Source organism: Genypterus blacodes, unplaced genomic scaffold (genome assembly GCF_046128005.1).
Source record: "Genypterus blacodes isolate CSIRO-AG114 ecotype Tasmania unplaced genomic scaffold, CSIRO-AGI_Gbla_v1 ptg000027l_1, whole genome shotgun sequence".
Classification (NCBI taxonomy): Eukaryota; Metazoa; Chordata; class Actinopteri; order Ophidiiformes; family Ophidiidae; genus Genypterus; species Genypterus blacodes.
In genome coordinates this window covers 754,726-767,118 of record NW_027466840.1, presented here as the reverse complement: position 1 = coordinate 767,118, position 12,393 = coordinate 754,726, and the positions used below count along the sequence as shown (strand labels likewise).

General features: G+C 45.6%; 1 protein-coding gene across 2 annotated transcripts in view; it reads right to left on the bottom strand.

Annotated features, from left to right (window-relative positions):
* Nucleotides 1–209: 209 nt before the first annotated feature.
* Nucleotides 210–12,393, bottom strand: part of mpdz (multiple PDZ domain crumbs cell polarity complex component) — a 37,097-nt gene continuing 24,913 nt past the window's right edge. Inside the window, exons 30-49 of one of the 2 annotated variants that reach the window (XM_076143812.1) lie at nt 12,062–12,133; nt 11,229–11,430; nt 9,933–10,129; nt 9,732–9,823; nt 8,957–9,035; nt 8,340–8,402; nt 7,618–7,713; nt 7,462–7,536; nt 7,174–7,282; nt 6,854–6,999; nt 5,987–6,070; nt 4,980–5,173; nt 3,384–3,531; nt 3,215–3,301; nt 3,010–3,100; nt 2,767–2,930; nt 2,151–2,255; nt 1,723–1,817; nt 1,506–1,629; nt 210–1,421 (exon numbers count right to left, since the gene is read on the bottom strand). In XM_076143812.1, the coding sequence (XP_075999927.1) occupies nt 1,275–1,421; nt 1,506–1,629; nt 1,723–1,817; nt 2,151–2,255; nt 2,767–2,930; nt 3,010–3,100; nt 3,215–3,301; nt 3,384–3,531; nt 4,980–5,173; nt 5,987–6,070; nt 6,854–6,999; nt 7,174–7,282; nt 7,462–7,536; nt 7,618–7,713; nt 8,340–8,402; nt 8,957–9,035; nt 9,732–9,823; nt 9,933–10,129; nt 11,229–11,430; nt 12,062–12,133 (2,370 nt within the window). In that variant the 3' untranslated portion in view covers nt 210–1,274. The remainder of the gene's footprint in view (nt 1,422–1,505; nt 1,630–1,722; nt 1,818–2,150; nt 2,256–2,766; nt 2,931–3,009; nt 3,101–3,214; nt 3,302–3,383; nt 3,532–4,979; nt 5,174–5,986; nt 6,071–6,853; nt 7,000–7,173; nt 7,283–7,461; nt 7,537–7,617; nt 7,714–8,339; nt 8,403–8,956; nt 9,036–9,731; nt 9,824–9,932; nt 10,130–11,228; nt 11,431–12,061; nt 12,134–12,393) is intronic. The other variant, XM_076143813.1, reaches the window with a different exon arrangement.

Genomic DNA, 12,393 nt, shown 5'->3' with positions numbered 1-12,393 from the left:
ATCTCTTTGTGTAAGTTTAATTTGCCAGCATATGACTCAAGACTTACATCAAAATGTGACCTTCAGTAACGGTAAATTACTTTAATCTCCCTCAGAAAATGCGTGGCACATACTGTATGTATTCTGTAAAACACGACAGAGCAGATTTAGTCAGGAGGAGGATTCTGAAAATGTAAGTTGACAAAGGTAGAAGAGAAGGAGTCCAAACGTTTGAGCTCAAAGGTCACTTTTAATCAATTCAGTGTGAGAATAAATTTTATTCTGTCACTTTGACAGGAGACACATTTAAGGTGAGGAGAACTCTAACTACAACACTAAACCAATCATCTCACACTCAAATCACTTCAAGAAACCTTACACAGCACGACTTTGGGCTTTGAGTGATGTGATCAATACCAGTCGGGGTGGAATAAGAACCAGTTCCCCTATGATCGCTCCTTCATGTACGTTTCTGCACATTTAGCAGGAGGTGATCGTTAATTAACACTTTTTTTAAAAACAAATCCAAATACTGTCATCATACCTTCTACTCCGGCTTAAGCAGCACTACATTTCCAGTGAGTCGTGCTCAAACACTGTATTCATAAAATCCGACTTCACAGTGAATCTGTCATCCGTTGAACGATTAACAGCAGTTACATAATTATTTGTTTTTTCAGATAAGTGGAAGTTTGATCAATAACCAACAGCGGTGCAACTTAAAGACAGATAATGCTGTTAGCACGGCTCTTAGCTTCATCCTGCTACTCTGAATTTCTTCATTTCAATCAGATGTAGATTTGTTCTCTTACTGAGTAAAGGGCGTACAACAACTTTGATCGCACGGATAATACAACAGACAAATACAATATAAAAATATTTGTGCCAGTGTCCAACGAATACTTCAATCCAGAGTCATGGAATAGAACGGTTTGAACTATTTACAGCACATTTCAACCTCAAGTTTGTGCCTTTCAAGAGCAATTTGGGCGACTGCTAAATAATAAAAGACCGGTTTGATACAGGACTTTGTAATCTGTTAGCAGTCGGCGTGGATCACAGTGTTGAGCTTCTTCATAGTTACCAGTGTATGATAGTGTAACTGTGTAAGGGTGAATTTCATATAAAAACACAGTTGTGATATATTGCTGCTGTCATTTCTTCCACTAGGCATGATCGCACATGCTCTGTGTGTATCGCTACGCTTTAAGTGTGTCGGTGCAGGAGAAGCGGTGAGCGGGTGTGTCTGCTGCGAGTGTGTCTGCTGCGTGTGTTTGCATGTGTGCGGGGCGTGTCTACGACAGCACGGTGAGCGTGACGGCTCCTTTGGTCCTCTTCAGGATGCCGACGGCTTCTTCGTGGGTGACGCCCTCCAGAGTCTGGCCGTTGACAGCCATTATCTGGTCCCCTCGCTTCAGACGCCCGTCCTCTGCCGCCGCCCCCTAAACGACAAACGCAGGCGCGGGTTACAAAGCTGTAAGTCGTGGATCTGAGAGTGTGTCGCGCAGATGAAATGTTCCACTCGCCTTTCCAAACACGGTTTTCACATAGATGGGTAAGTCTCCGTGCGGGCTGCCGTACCCGCCGACGATGCTGAACCCCAGCCCGTCCGGTCCTCTGTCAAGCGTGATGGTCTTATACTGCGGTGGGCTGAAGGACAGACGGGACAGTTTACACACACACCGGATGGCTGTTACCACACAGCTCTACGTCACTGTTTTGCCGTAACGAATCGATCATTACCCCAGGTCGTCTTGGAAGATGCAGCTTGGCGTGAGGCCTCCTGCCGTCTGCTCCTGAGACGCCCCGGTCACCGTGGTGTCGCCGCCCGCCACCACCTTACAGGGAACAAGAGCGCACAAATGCACGATTATTACCCGAACGCTGTGCTGCAGAAAAAAACCTGATTTACTGGGTCAGATAATGATCTGCAGCACGCTGGTAGTGCTGGGCAAGCAGACGGGTTTTATGGTATTTCAAAGTCTACTACTGCCGGCGTCCTTCCACTGTTGTTTTCAGGCCAAATCTTTGAACACTGATAAAGTGAAAGATAAAAGGTGGCTCTACTGTGGATTATCTCAATGTGTCTGCTGGTTTGTTCTTCAAAGCGAGAGAGAGAGAGATAGTAGGTGAGAAAGGTGTGTGTGTGTGTGTGTGTGAGAGAGAGGGACCTGCAGCTGTATAGTGCCCATGGCGTTCTTGAGCAGGGCGACGGCCTGTGCGTGGCTCATGCCTTCAGCCGGGGTCCCACAGATGCTGACGATCCGGTCCCCGATCTGGAGAATTACAAGAAGGCACGAGAGAATAAACGCATCCATTTTTTGTTGTTCCGGAAATCTGTTCAAATGCCAAACAGCTTGGACCGGCAGTGACAAGTTCCTTCAATATGCCATAAAACAAGCAAAGCCCCAGCCTGTGTTCAGCTGTTATTTCATTACGCTCTCATTTCTCATTCTGTCTGCTATGAATACACTATTCAAGATTCAAGCCTCATTCATTTCACTGAGTCCCTCTGTTCTGCAGTGTGAATGCAGGAGTGGGAGATTTAGTATCTGCTTATTGTCCTCCTCCAGTCGGGGTCGCACAAAGCCGCAATTGTCGGCCTGTGTGTCTCTTTACTGCGGGCTGGAGGTCGCCGCTAAAAGCCTGGAGACTCTTGACCTTTCGGAGGGTTTAAGGATGCGTGATGAGTGGGAACGAGCCGGCTGTAAATGTTTGAGATTCACATTCAACCCCACACAAACATTGCCGGCGCGCAGACGTGACGTAAATGCGGCGGGTCGGCACCTTGAGGTTCTGTGTCTGAGCGGCCAGGCCAACGGGGTTCATCATGGCGATGAAGATGGGTATGTCACCCAGCGGGCTGCCCACTCCGCCTGCGATACTGATACCCAGAGAATCATTGGGACCTTTGGTGAACTCCACCGTCCTGATGTCTTGATGATCTGCAGCTGAGAGGAAGCAAACAAACACAGTTTAGAGTTTCTGTCGATCCAGAAATGGCGTGGTTCTACAGCGGAGGACACTCACATTCTTGACTTTTACTTTGATCAAGGTCACCGTGAAGGTTTCCAGAGTCCGAACCTGAGTGAGCACCCTTAGAGCCGCTCAGCTCACTCATCTGAAACAAAAGAATCAGCTCTGTTCATATCTATCCTTCATTTCCAAGGAGCTGATATGTGTTCCAGGTTAAACTGATAAGATATGAAGTGAAGGGAACAGAGCGCTGCGTTACCTGACTGCTCTGAGACAGCCTTCTTTCAGAGTGGAAGGGGCCGGCTTTAAACCTCCCCACTTCCAGTTTTATAGGCCCCACGCAGCACTGCAACGAGAGGGGGATTATTAAACAAGCGATCAGTATTGCTTGGTGGTGTAATGTGGCAGCGATGGATCAGACGTTGTACCTTGAGTAGAGCAGCCACTGCTTCCTGGGTAGCGGATCGGACGTCCTCGCCGTTGACAGACAGGATCTGGTCTCCTTGCATCAGTCGGCCGTCGGATTCCACCAGACCTCCTTTCACGATGTCGGACACAAACACTCCTGTGTCGTTCCTGAGAGGAGGGAAAGATACAAGGTTATTTACTGAGTGTGTCTCTGTTTTGCTGGCAAGGATACATTAAGTGGGAGCTACTGTATAAGAAAGCAAACTCCTTCCTCTGTGTGCAAATAATCACTCTTCTGTTGCAACAAATCTGTGAAAATAAGACAAAATCTTAAAAGTGGCATCACAGACAAAATATCTGCCTTTCCCCTCCCCGAGGCATTTGTTAAGATTAAACCGCGTCAGCACAGAATTGAAGAAATACACAATAATAAGGGAAGAAACGTCTTTTTTTCCAGCTGTGCATCTCTGCTGCGTTTGTGAGGTGCCAGTCTCCACGTGGATCAAGACAAACACACGCTGAGAGCTGTGAGGAAAGGTAACTTGATCCCCCTTCCATCCGCGCTGCCAGAGATACTTGGCTGTCACCGCGCCTCACCACTAACTGCTAGCTTGTGCTTTCCGTTTTAGCAAAGGGTTTTTTCGTTAGTCTTTTCCATCCGCGAGCAGCTCCGTTGTTTTTTCCACTGGTGCAGCAAACCGCTGGGATTTGCTGGGGCAGACACGCAGGTTGAGAGCGACGTTGAAAGTTGATCGACTCATTGCTGCCGAGTCTGTTCCCGTTTAGCCCCAATTTGAGACGCGTGCCCCCGTAGTTGTGAAGCCTTGTCTGCAAATTAACTCCTCCACTGAGTTTTCTAAAGAAGTGATACACACACTTACACAAACGCACACATTTGGACAAATCTGGCCACCAGCTATCCTCACACACGTGATGTGTTATCGTCTGCAAAAGCCATACCTAGGAGTTAGCCCTGGAGGCGCATTATTCCTCACACTACACACACCTGAGTGACAGCAGGGTAAACAAGCCTTTTGCCACATGCAACTTTACAGGAACAAGAGGTTTACTTTCCATGTAGCTCCACTGTTTGACCCCTAAAGTCCTACCTAGACTCCTATTAGCTGCTGTTCCTCAAGGGTGACAGCACCCTTCAGGATTAGAAAAATGCTTGAACACTGAAAACCACTGGCCAACTCCGACAACTGAACCGAGCAATGTTGAAGGTTCCATGTGGGGAAGTTGCTACAGACTGGAAACAAACATATGTGGGGAGGTTTCTCTGCATGCTATGGTTTTGCATGTGCTGGCTGGCAAAATCTATAGGATGTGTGTGTGTGTGGGTATGTCTGTGTGTGTTTACAGGTGTGTTTTGAGGACTGTAAGTGGCATTTCTCTAAATCACTACACATTTAAATACAGGTCTCTTAACAACGGTTTACCTCTGCTGGCGTGAGCTGCATTAAAAAAGAGAAATCATACAGTTACTGTCCAAAACTAGACGTTCATGACTAAATTCCAAGCAAGCCTGTGTTCTCTAGCATGTATATGATGTCAAAATAACCAGAAAATGGAAAAGCGCAGTGTAGTCCTTGTTAAATTGTGCGCCCACTCACCGTCTCCCGACAATGCTGAGGCCCAGGCCCTGGCCAGGCTTCTTGTGGAGCTCCACGGTGAAGGAGTCCCACAGGTCCTCCTCCTTGTACTGGGCCTCGTCCCTGTAGACGCTCAGCTGCACTCGCTGTGGGGTCTGCCTCAGCACGTTGATGGCCTCGTCGTGACTGGCGGCGCGCAGGTCGATGCCGTTCACCTGTGGTAACACACGCGTTCGTGTCGTCAGATATTTGGATCTAATCTGTATCGAACAATTCACTGCATGCAGTTTTCTTCAATTGTTTCACTGCACCAACAAAAAAACAAACTCCATTGCTATGAGTTTAGTCATCAGAATGGGAAAATTGCATGATGACGCAAGAACACTTTTATTAAGGCAACGGGTCGTGGCTTTCCCACAGAAGTCTGTGAGAAGCTCAAGTAGTCCACATTAAAGGGGGAAATACCCCATTAGCTTTAAACCATGGACATGAAAAGGAATTCTCTGGCCGGGGAAAACGCTTTTTCATTTTTCATCTCTGACACTGTTCCTAAAGACATGGCTTGGGGCCAGAAAGGAATACAAGGGAGCAGATAAGTCACAGGGTTGTGTGTGTGTGTGTGTGTGTGTGTGTGCGTGTGTGTGTGTGTGTGTGGATGCATGTCTTTCATTTCAGATCCATTTTCAAACAAGCACGACTAATGTTGTGAGAACCACCCCTGACCTCCATAAAGCAAGATGTCAGGTTATTCTTAGTTGGGTTACTTGCCGTTTGCTACATTTACCTGATTTTTACATCATCTAGTATTAGAACAGATTTTTGTGCTGCTCTTAATCATGTAACGTGTATTTCACAGTCATGTAATCTTGCAAGCTGAAATTTCTTCCCGGGGCTTTGACTGAACTTGGAAACCTGCTTTCATATAGAGCTAAATCTCCTCAGGCACTTCTTAATGATGTCAAGCGCGTTCAGCGTCAGACGTAGCTGGGTCGCGCGACGCAAATGCCGCTGATTATACTGCACCACACCTCCAGGATTTGGTCTCCTGCCCAGAGCCTGCCGTCTTTGGAGGCTGCCCCTTCTTCATAAACCTCATGGATAATGATGGCCCCCTGGGGAGAGAGAGAGAGAGAGAGAGAGAGAGGTTAAAAGAGTAAGAGAGTGCAGAACAAGGTAAACAGGAACTGTCTGAGAATAAGCGAGCGAAGGAAAATGCTCTCAAGGGAGAATGTGGAGATTGAATGTGAGAACAGGTGATAATGTTGATAGAGTGATGCATGATGGGGACTGTAAATCCAAATGGTGCTAGTCTGTTCTGAGTGAATGAATGCATACAAATATGGCTAAAATCACTCATAATCAGTCATAAGTCATCAAACAGACACGTGGTTTGGTTGGTTTGTGAGTGTGTGTGTGTTCTGGGCTGCCAGCGTGTTTCTCTGCATTCCGGTATGAGTGTCATCTGGGGTTCAGAGGTTGCATTCCAGGCCTCCATATTGTCTGTTCATGGCTAGACAATAGAGCTGCTCCCCCAAGCCTGACTGAGCAGATAGAATAGATGGCCCGAGGAGGAGGAGGAGGAGAACGACTGTGACAACATCATTTCCTATATTCCCGAGCCTCCGTGGGTATTTTGAGTTATACCACCAAAGAATCCAAGTGGGTGGCACAGGCTTGTTTGTGTATTGTCTAGTCAAATGTGCGAGTGTGTAATTGGTAAGGAAATGTCACTGTGGCCTGCACACTTAACATTTCCACAGTTTGTGAAAGCCACATTTCATTTATGTTCTTAAATCAATTATAATCGACTCAAAGATTGTTTTTGACTCCTAGTGACTGCGGCCCTTTGATGCAGTGATGCAACCCCATTAACAGGGGATACTCTTTGTTCCTACCAGCAGGGTGTCATAGCCCCCGACTATGCTGAGGCCCAGGCCTGTTCGGCCCTTGGAGATGTCGATGGTGGTCTCACAGCCGGGGATGATGGGGCACGTCGCAGGGTCGGAGGCCAGCGTAGCGGGGGTAGAAGAGCGACTTTGGCCTAGAAAAAAGGGCAAAGGGGTCGCGTTGGTTTTGTGTTTTTTCAGTAGCAGTGCAGCTACTGTAGTTTGTGAGCTTCTGTCTGTACAAATTATATAATCGACTCATTCATGTCAGCAGGAAATGGAGGGCGACGGGGTGGCCAGCAGCCCGGGGATTGTGTAAGCTGACTTACTGCCGAGTGCTTCCGCTTCTAGTTGACCCAGGGTAGCTGTAGCTCCAATCGGCATGCTGGGTATACACGGGAAGAGTCCGTCAGAGCTGCCCCCGTCCTGTGTGGGAGACTGGAGAGGGGGGAAGGAGAACGGCTCATTTGTAGAGAAGGTTAGCTTCACTGGACCTTTGGCTTTCCTCAGCAGAGAGTTGACCTATAACACATTACAAAACCTAATCGTGCTCTGGCTTCCCATGCAGCTGTAGCTGCTGCTTATAGTTCCTACACTTTGCATTGACAGGGACTTACCATGTCCACAGTGTAGCCCAGCACTGATTCACCATTCACAGCTAAGAGTTTATCTCCAGGTCTTATGCAGTCCTCCTGTGTGGAGCACATTGTCACTTTGATCAGCAAACACACACAACTGTGTGATGTTATTGTTCTGTATTGTACATGACATACGTTCCCTGTGTGGCCTCTCACTTCAGATAAACTCTCAATTTCAACTCCACTCTCGCTGTTCCCCTCGACAAAGGTGATGCCGAGGCCACCGTCATCCTGTGAGGGAATCACATAACTGGATAAATGCGAGCATTTGTTTGTCCCTTCCACCCTGTTATATGTAGCTTTAACTCTTACGTAATCACAGAGCAAAATCCCCCTCTGATCTTTCGTTTTCCCAAAAGGAGTTTCTGTATTCTTCTGTGTACATACTGTATAGTTGGGCTTGACAGATGCTGCCTTTACACACTCATCCCCTGTTGCCTTATGTATACCATATGGACAGTCCCAGACTGGGGCTCCCATCCAGGTGCTTTGCTTTCTCATGCACTGATGTGTTACCTTCCTCTCCCTCTCTGTCTCTCCTGACGGTCTCTTAGGTTCTGCCTTTGTCTTTAAGAACCTTTGGAGCTGCACAGCTCTTTTCACATTCATTTAGTTCACAGTCACTTTTGTTTGCTTCAATCTTCCAGCTGGCAATTTTCTGTCTCGTTTCCTATCTCTGTCTTGTACTTTGTCAGACGTAGCGGAATTTGTGTGCTTCCCCCTGTCGTTATCTTTCATTACCATGTCTTTGTCTTTGCTGCATGGTTTACAACAATATCAGACTTTATCTTCATTCTGTTCACATTCGTTTGTTAAACCAACAAGACGTCATTAGTGTATGTGTCAGTTGATCTCACCTTCAGGTTTGTGATATGATGCACATACTCTGAAGTGTCAGCATCACAATCAGCGCTGGTTGACTGTAGGTGTAAGGAAACAAATGTAAATTGGTGTGAATTTTTAAAACTTTAACTTTTGTTTGTGCATTCCTTTTGGTTGGTGGCTAGATTAGTGGAGGGGATGCCTGTGTGTCTTTGTTTGTCTACAAAACTTGTGTTTGTGGTCTGCAAGTGGCTTGGGTAGCAAAATCACCAACAGCTGGAGCTACAGACAGGCAAGTTGAGAACTCCCCTAAAGGAACTTTTCAGAGCAAACAAACAGGATACAAACTAAATCATAGATGTGGTAAAAAAACAACAACAACCTCTGAGTAGAATTGCTAGAGCCTGGAAATATGATTGGATATTCTCTCAGTGTCAGAAAAATGCCAAAATGTTGTTTTGAGTTCAAATTCTTTTGAAAGACATTGAGGAATTAATTCTGCCTAAGCAAGAGTTGCGTTGAAATCTAAAAGATTAACAAAAACAATTAATCTGCATATCAGTGTTAATCTGTGTGTGTGTGTGTGTGTGTGTGTGTGTGTGTGTGTGTGTGTGTGTGTGTGTGTGCGCACGTGTTTGGCCTTAAGTTGTACCTCAGAGTGGGGCTCCACTGCATCCTCCTCATGTTCTCTCACTGGTCCTACAGCCATCTGGTCCAGTGCCTCTGTGTTCCTGTTCCAGATAGTCATAATTCATGTAAACCAACGCTCCTCATGACATCACGTGTGTGGGCATGTGAGTGTTTGGGCGACAGGCTGTAACTGCAGAAATACTGATGACTCACGGTGTCTCTTTTTAGGGGGGGTCAGGAAGACCATACAAGGTACAGTTAATCAGAAGGTTAAATTGTGTAACCCTGACAAAGACTGTTTGGAGGAGGAAGGCCACAGATGAAATATGGTGCTTTGTGAATCACCAATTACATACTTGAGACCCTCTTTGTCCATGTTTTAAGCAGGGGTACCAGTAATTGCAGTTAAATTGTGTTGAGGAAAATAATCTGAGTATACTGTGAAGCCATTAGCCATTGTGTTTATTGTTAAGTAAATGTATACAGAGCTAAATCTGTTGGATTGATGATTTTTTAGGTAATGCATGTGTTTCTTGGTTAATTTGTGCATGATTCCAGGGTCATTTAGTCAGTGCTGTGCATGGACTGTGATCATTCTTTTACCTTCATCATCTGCATGCTTCTGTTTAATTGCAATAGCTCCCTCTATTGGATTTTGTAGTAAATTACACTGTTCTTGAACTTTTATCTAAGGTCAATTTTCATTTCAAGCATTCACAACAAGTTAATGAAAAACATTTCCACACACCATCTTTTCAGAGGTCTAAAATGGAGAGATTAGTGTGTATTTTCCCTACCTGACAAAAATGATTTTGACGTTGGATGGTGAGCTCTTAATGATGGAGGATGCATTCTGGTGACTGTGGCCGTACAGGACCTGCCCATTGATCTGAAAGGGAACAAAACAGCATTATGTCTCCACGCGTTTTCTCACCATTGATCAAACCGATCATCGCTCGGCTCACAAAACCCACTCAACAAAGTCAATAATGACTCACCTCCAGCAGTTCATCTCCCACAACCATGCGTCCGTCCCTACCGGCGGCCCCACTGGGGTCTATTCCCACCACGAACACACTCATGCGAGAACGGTCCCTGTTTCCCGCCAGGCTGAGGCCCAGTCCCGTCTTGCCCTTCTCCAGCTCAATCATGTGTAGCCCACCTGGAAGGTCTCCATAGCGCTGGATTATGTTATCTGAAAAAGAGAAAGTTGAGGGTGAAGGAGACAGATGACATGTCTGTAGACTGGCAGTGCTACTGACGAGTGCCAAGGTTGAGGTACCATCTCAGTTTGTGTTGTGTATTGAGCACTGAAGATAGGGCACGGATTTGGATTTTATAGGATAGACAGGTATGAAAAAGTAAATAGTAAAGGAAAAAAGTTTCAAATGTGAGGCAGCTAAGTTTGTACTACTCTCACCTTCTATCTCTTCGTCTTCATCATGTCTGTTGTGTCTCTCCCCTTGTCCCTGCTACCCATTCTCTTTCACTCCCTTCTATCTTTCTCTCCATCCAGCCTCCTCTCCTGTCTCTGTTGTGTTAGATAGCCAGTGTTCAGACCAATGAGCTCCTGTTGTTCTGGGCTCCCTGCCACTGTTCAACCATCAGTCCTGTGCTAATCTCCACAACTCACCTCCACAAACCCAGCCTCATCAATCTTATCCCCACAGGACAGGCACTCTTTCTCTTTCAAACACACACACACACACACACGGTCTCAGGTGTTTGGGGGCTGGAGGTCTGTCTTTTATGCTGGCTGCTTGAATGTGACTCATTCTCCTTGAAGTTCACTCCACAGTTCACATTATTGCATCTGCAGGATGCTAATAGCTCAAACAGGACATAGAGTCCTTCAGGTTTCGCTGAAGTGTGGCTACCTTGAACGTTCCTGTGATGCAGAGCACTTATATTGCAATTTCTGGATGTATATATACAGCAGGTCGGCAAGACAACCGTGATGTGGATGACCTCTAGTGGTAGCTAGGTATTACTGCATGCTGCATGTACACACACACAATAAGGACCCAATCCTTTTCAAATGAAACTTTCTGGTGTGCATGTTCCCAATAATGAACCAAAGGCTATCACACCATCCCTTGTAATTGAACACCTGGCATTTTCTTTGCATTGGTGCATTCATGCCACACATTTCTGATGCGTTTTTGTTAGTCTTCTTTGAATGTACCTGTGATGTGGCTTGTGAGACATAGCCAGTTAAAATGTTTTGAAATATGTTTTTACTACACCTAACTGTGCCTGCAATGTACCCTCAGAGATAAAGAACAGGAACTCACTCCAGCTGTATCCAAACTCATCCTCCTCCTCCTCCTCCTCCCCCTCCTCCTCCTCTTCCTCCTCCTCCTCCTCATCAGCCTCAGCACATCTCCCAGGAATCTCTGTCAGCGTGTCTGTATCCGTCTCTCCCACGTGGGGCATCACAGGCAGGGCCAGGGCAATGCTGGTGGGTGATACTTTCCCCGCTTCCCGCTTCGTCAGCTGCCGCGCCGCACATGGAGTTGGAATTGGTATATTAAAGAAAGGTAAAGGGAGAGAAAGACTCGTCATTGGATGAACATTTTCTGTAACGATAGACACAGGAAGCAAACAAGAGCGGCTGGTGTAATCATCAGAGGCAATATGCTTCATTAGCTTTGTCAAGCTGTTAGTTGTAGGCAGAGAATTACCAAATGGTAATGCAATATTGAGTTATATAAAACGGTTTATCTAATTATTTCTAAATACAACAATGTGTAATTAATTGAAATATGAATAAAAGTACAATTAGGTTGATAATATATCATTGATAAAACATTCATATGCCTACTTACCTGAAAGCAAGTAATCATGATCATAATAGAACATGTTTTCTATTAAAGCTGATTATAAATTTTTTGCCAAAGCCAGAAATGTTAAATTAGCTTTGGCAACCATTGAATGAACTGCTGAAACCCCTTAAAATCCCCCAATTAAAGGAAAGGAGAAAAGAAAGAAGAGATGTAAGTAAGGAATGAATGAATGCAGGTGCAGCAACAGATTGTATGTTGAATATATGACTCGCATAATATATCAACATATCTGTGCAAGCATCCGAGGGGGAGAGGAAAGCACAACACAGACACCCACAAACCTTAAACGGAGTAGGAGTGAAAGGGTTAGTTGGGGAGAGGCTGAGGTAAAGTCTATTGTGACTGTCACCCTCCTACAGAGAAGAGACAAACGGCAACAACTTCATGAGACAACACATTTATGACAGTTATTTGTAGACAAATACCGACAGTGTGTCATGAGTTTCAGGTATTGTGAAGCTTTTGTTGATGACACTAGACTCTGCAATCTAGCTACTCAAAAATGGCAGTTTTTGTTTGAAATATTACTTCCAAAACCTCGGCTATTTCAATGGGAAGCACCTTGCAAACATATTGATATATGCTCCTGGGGGAGGATCATTAGAAATACACA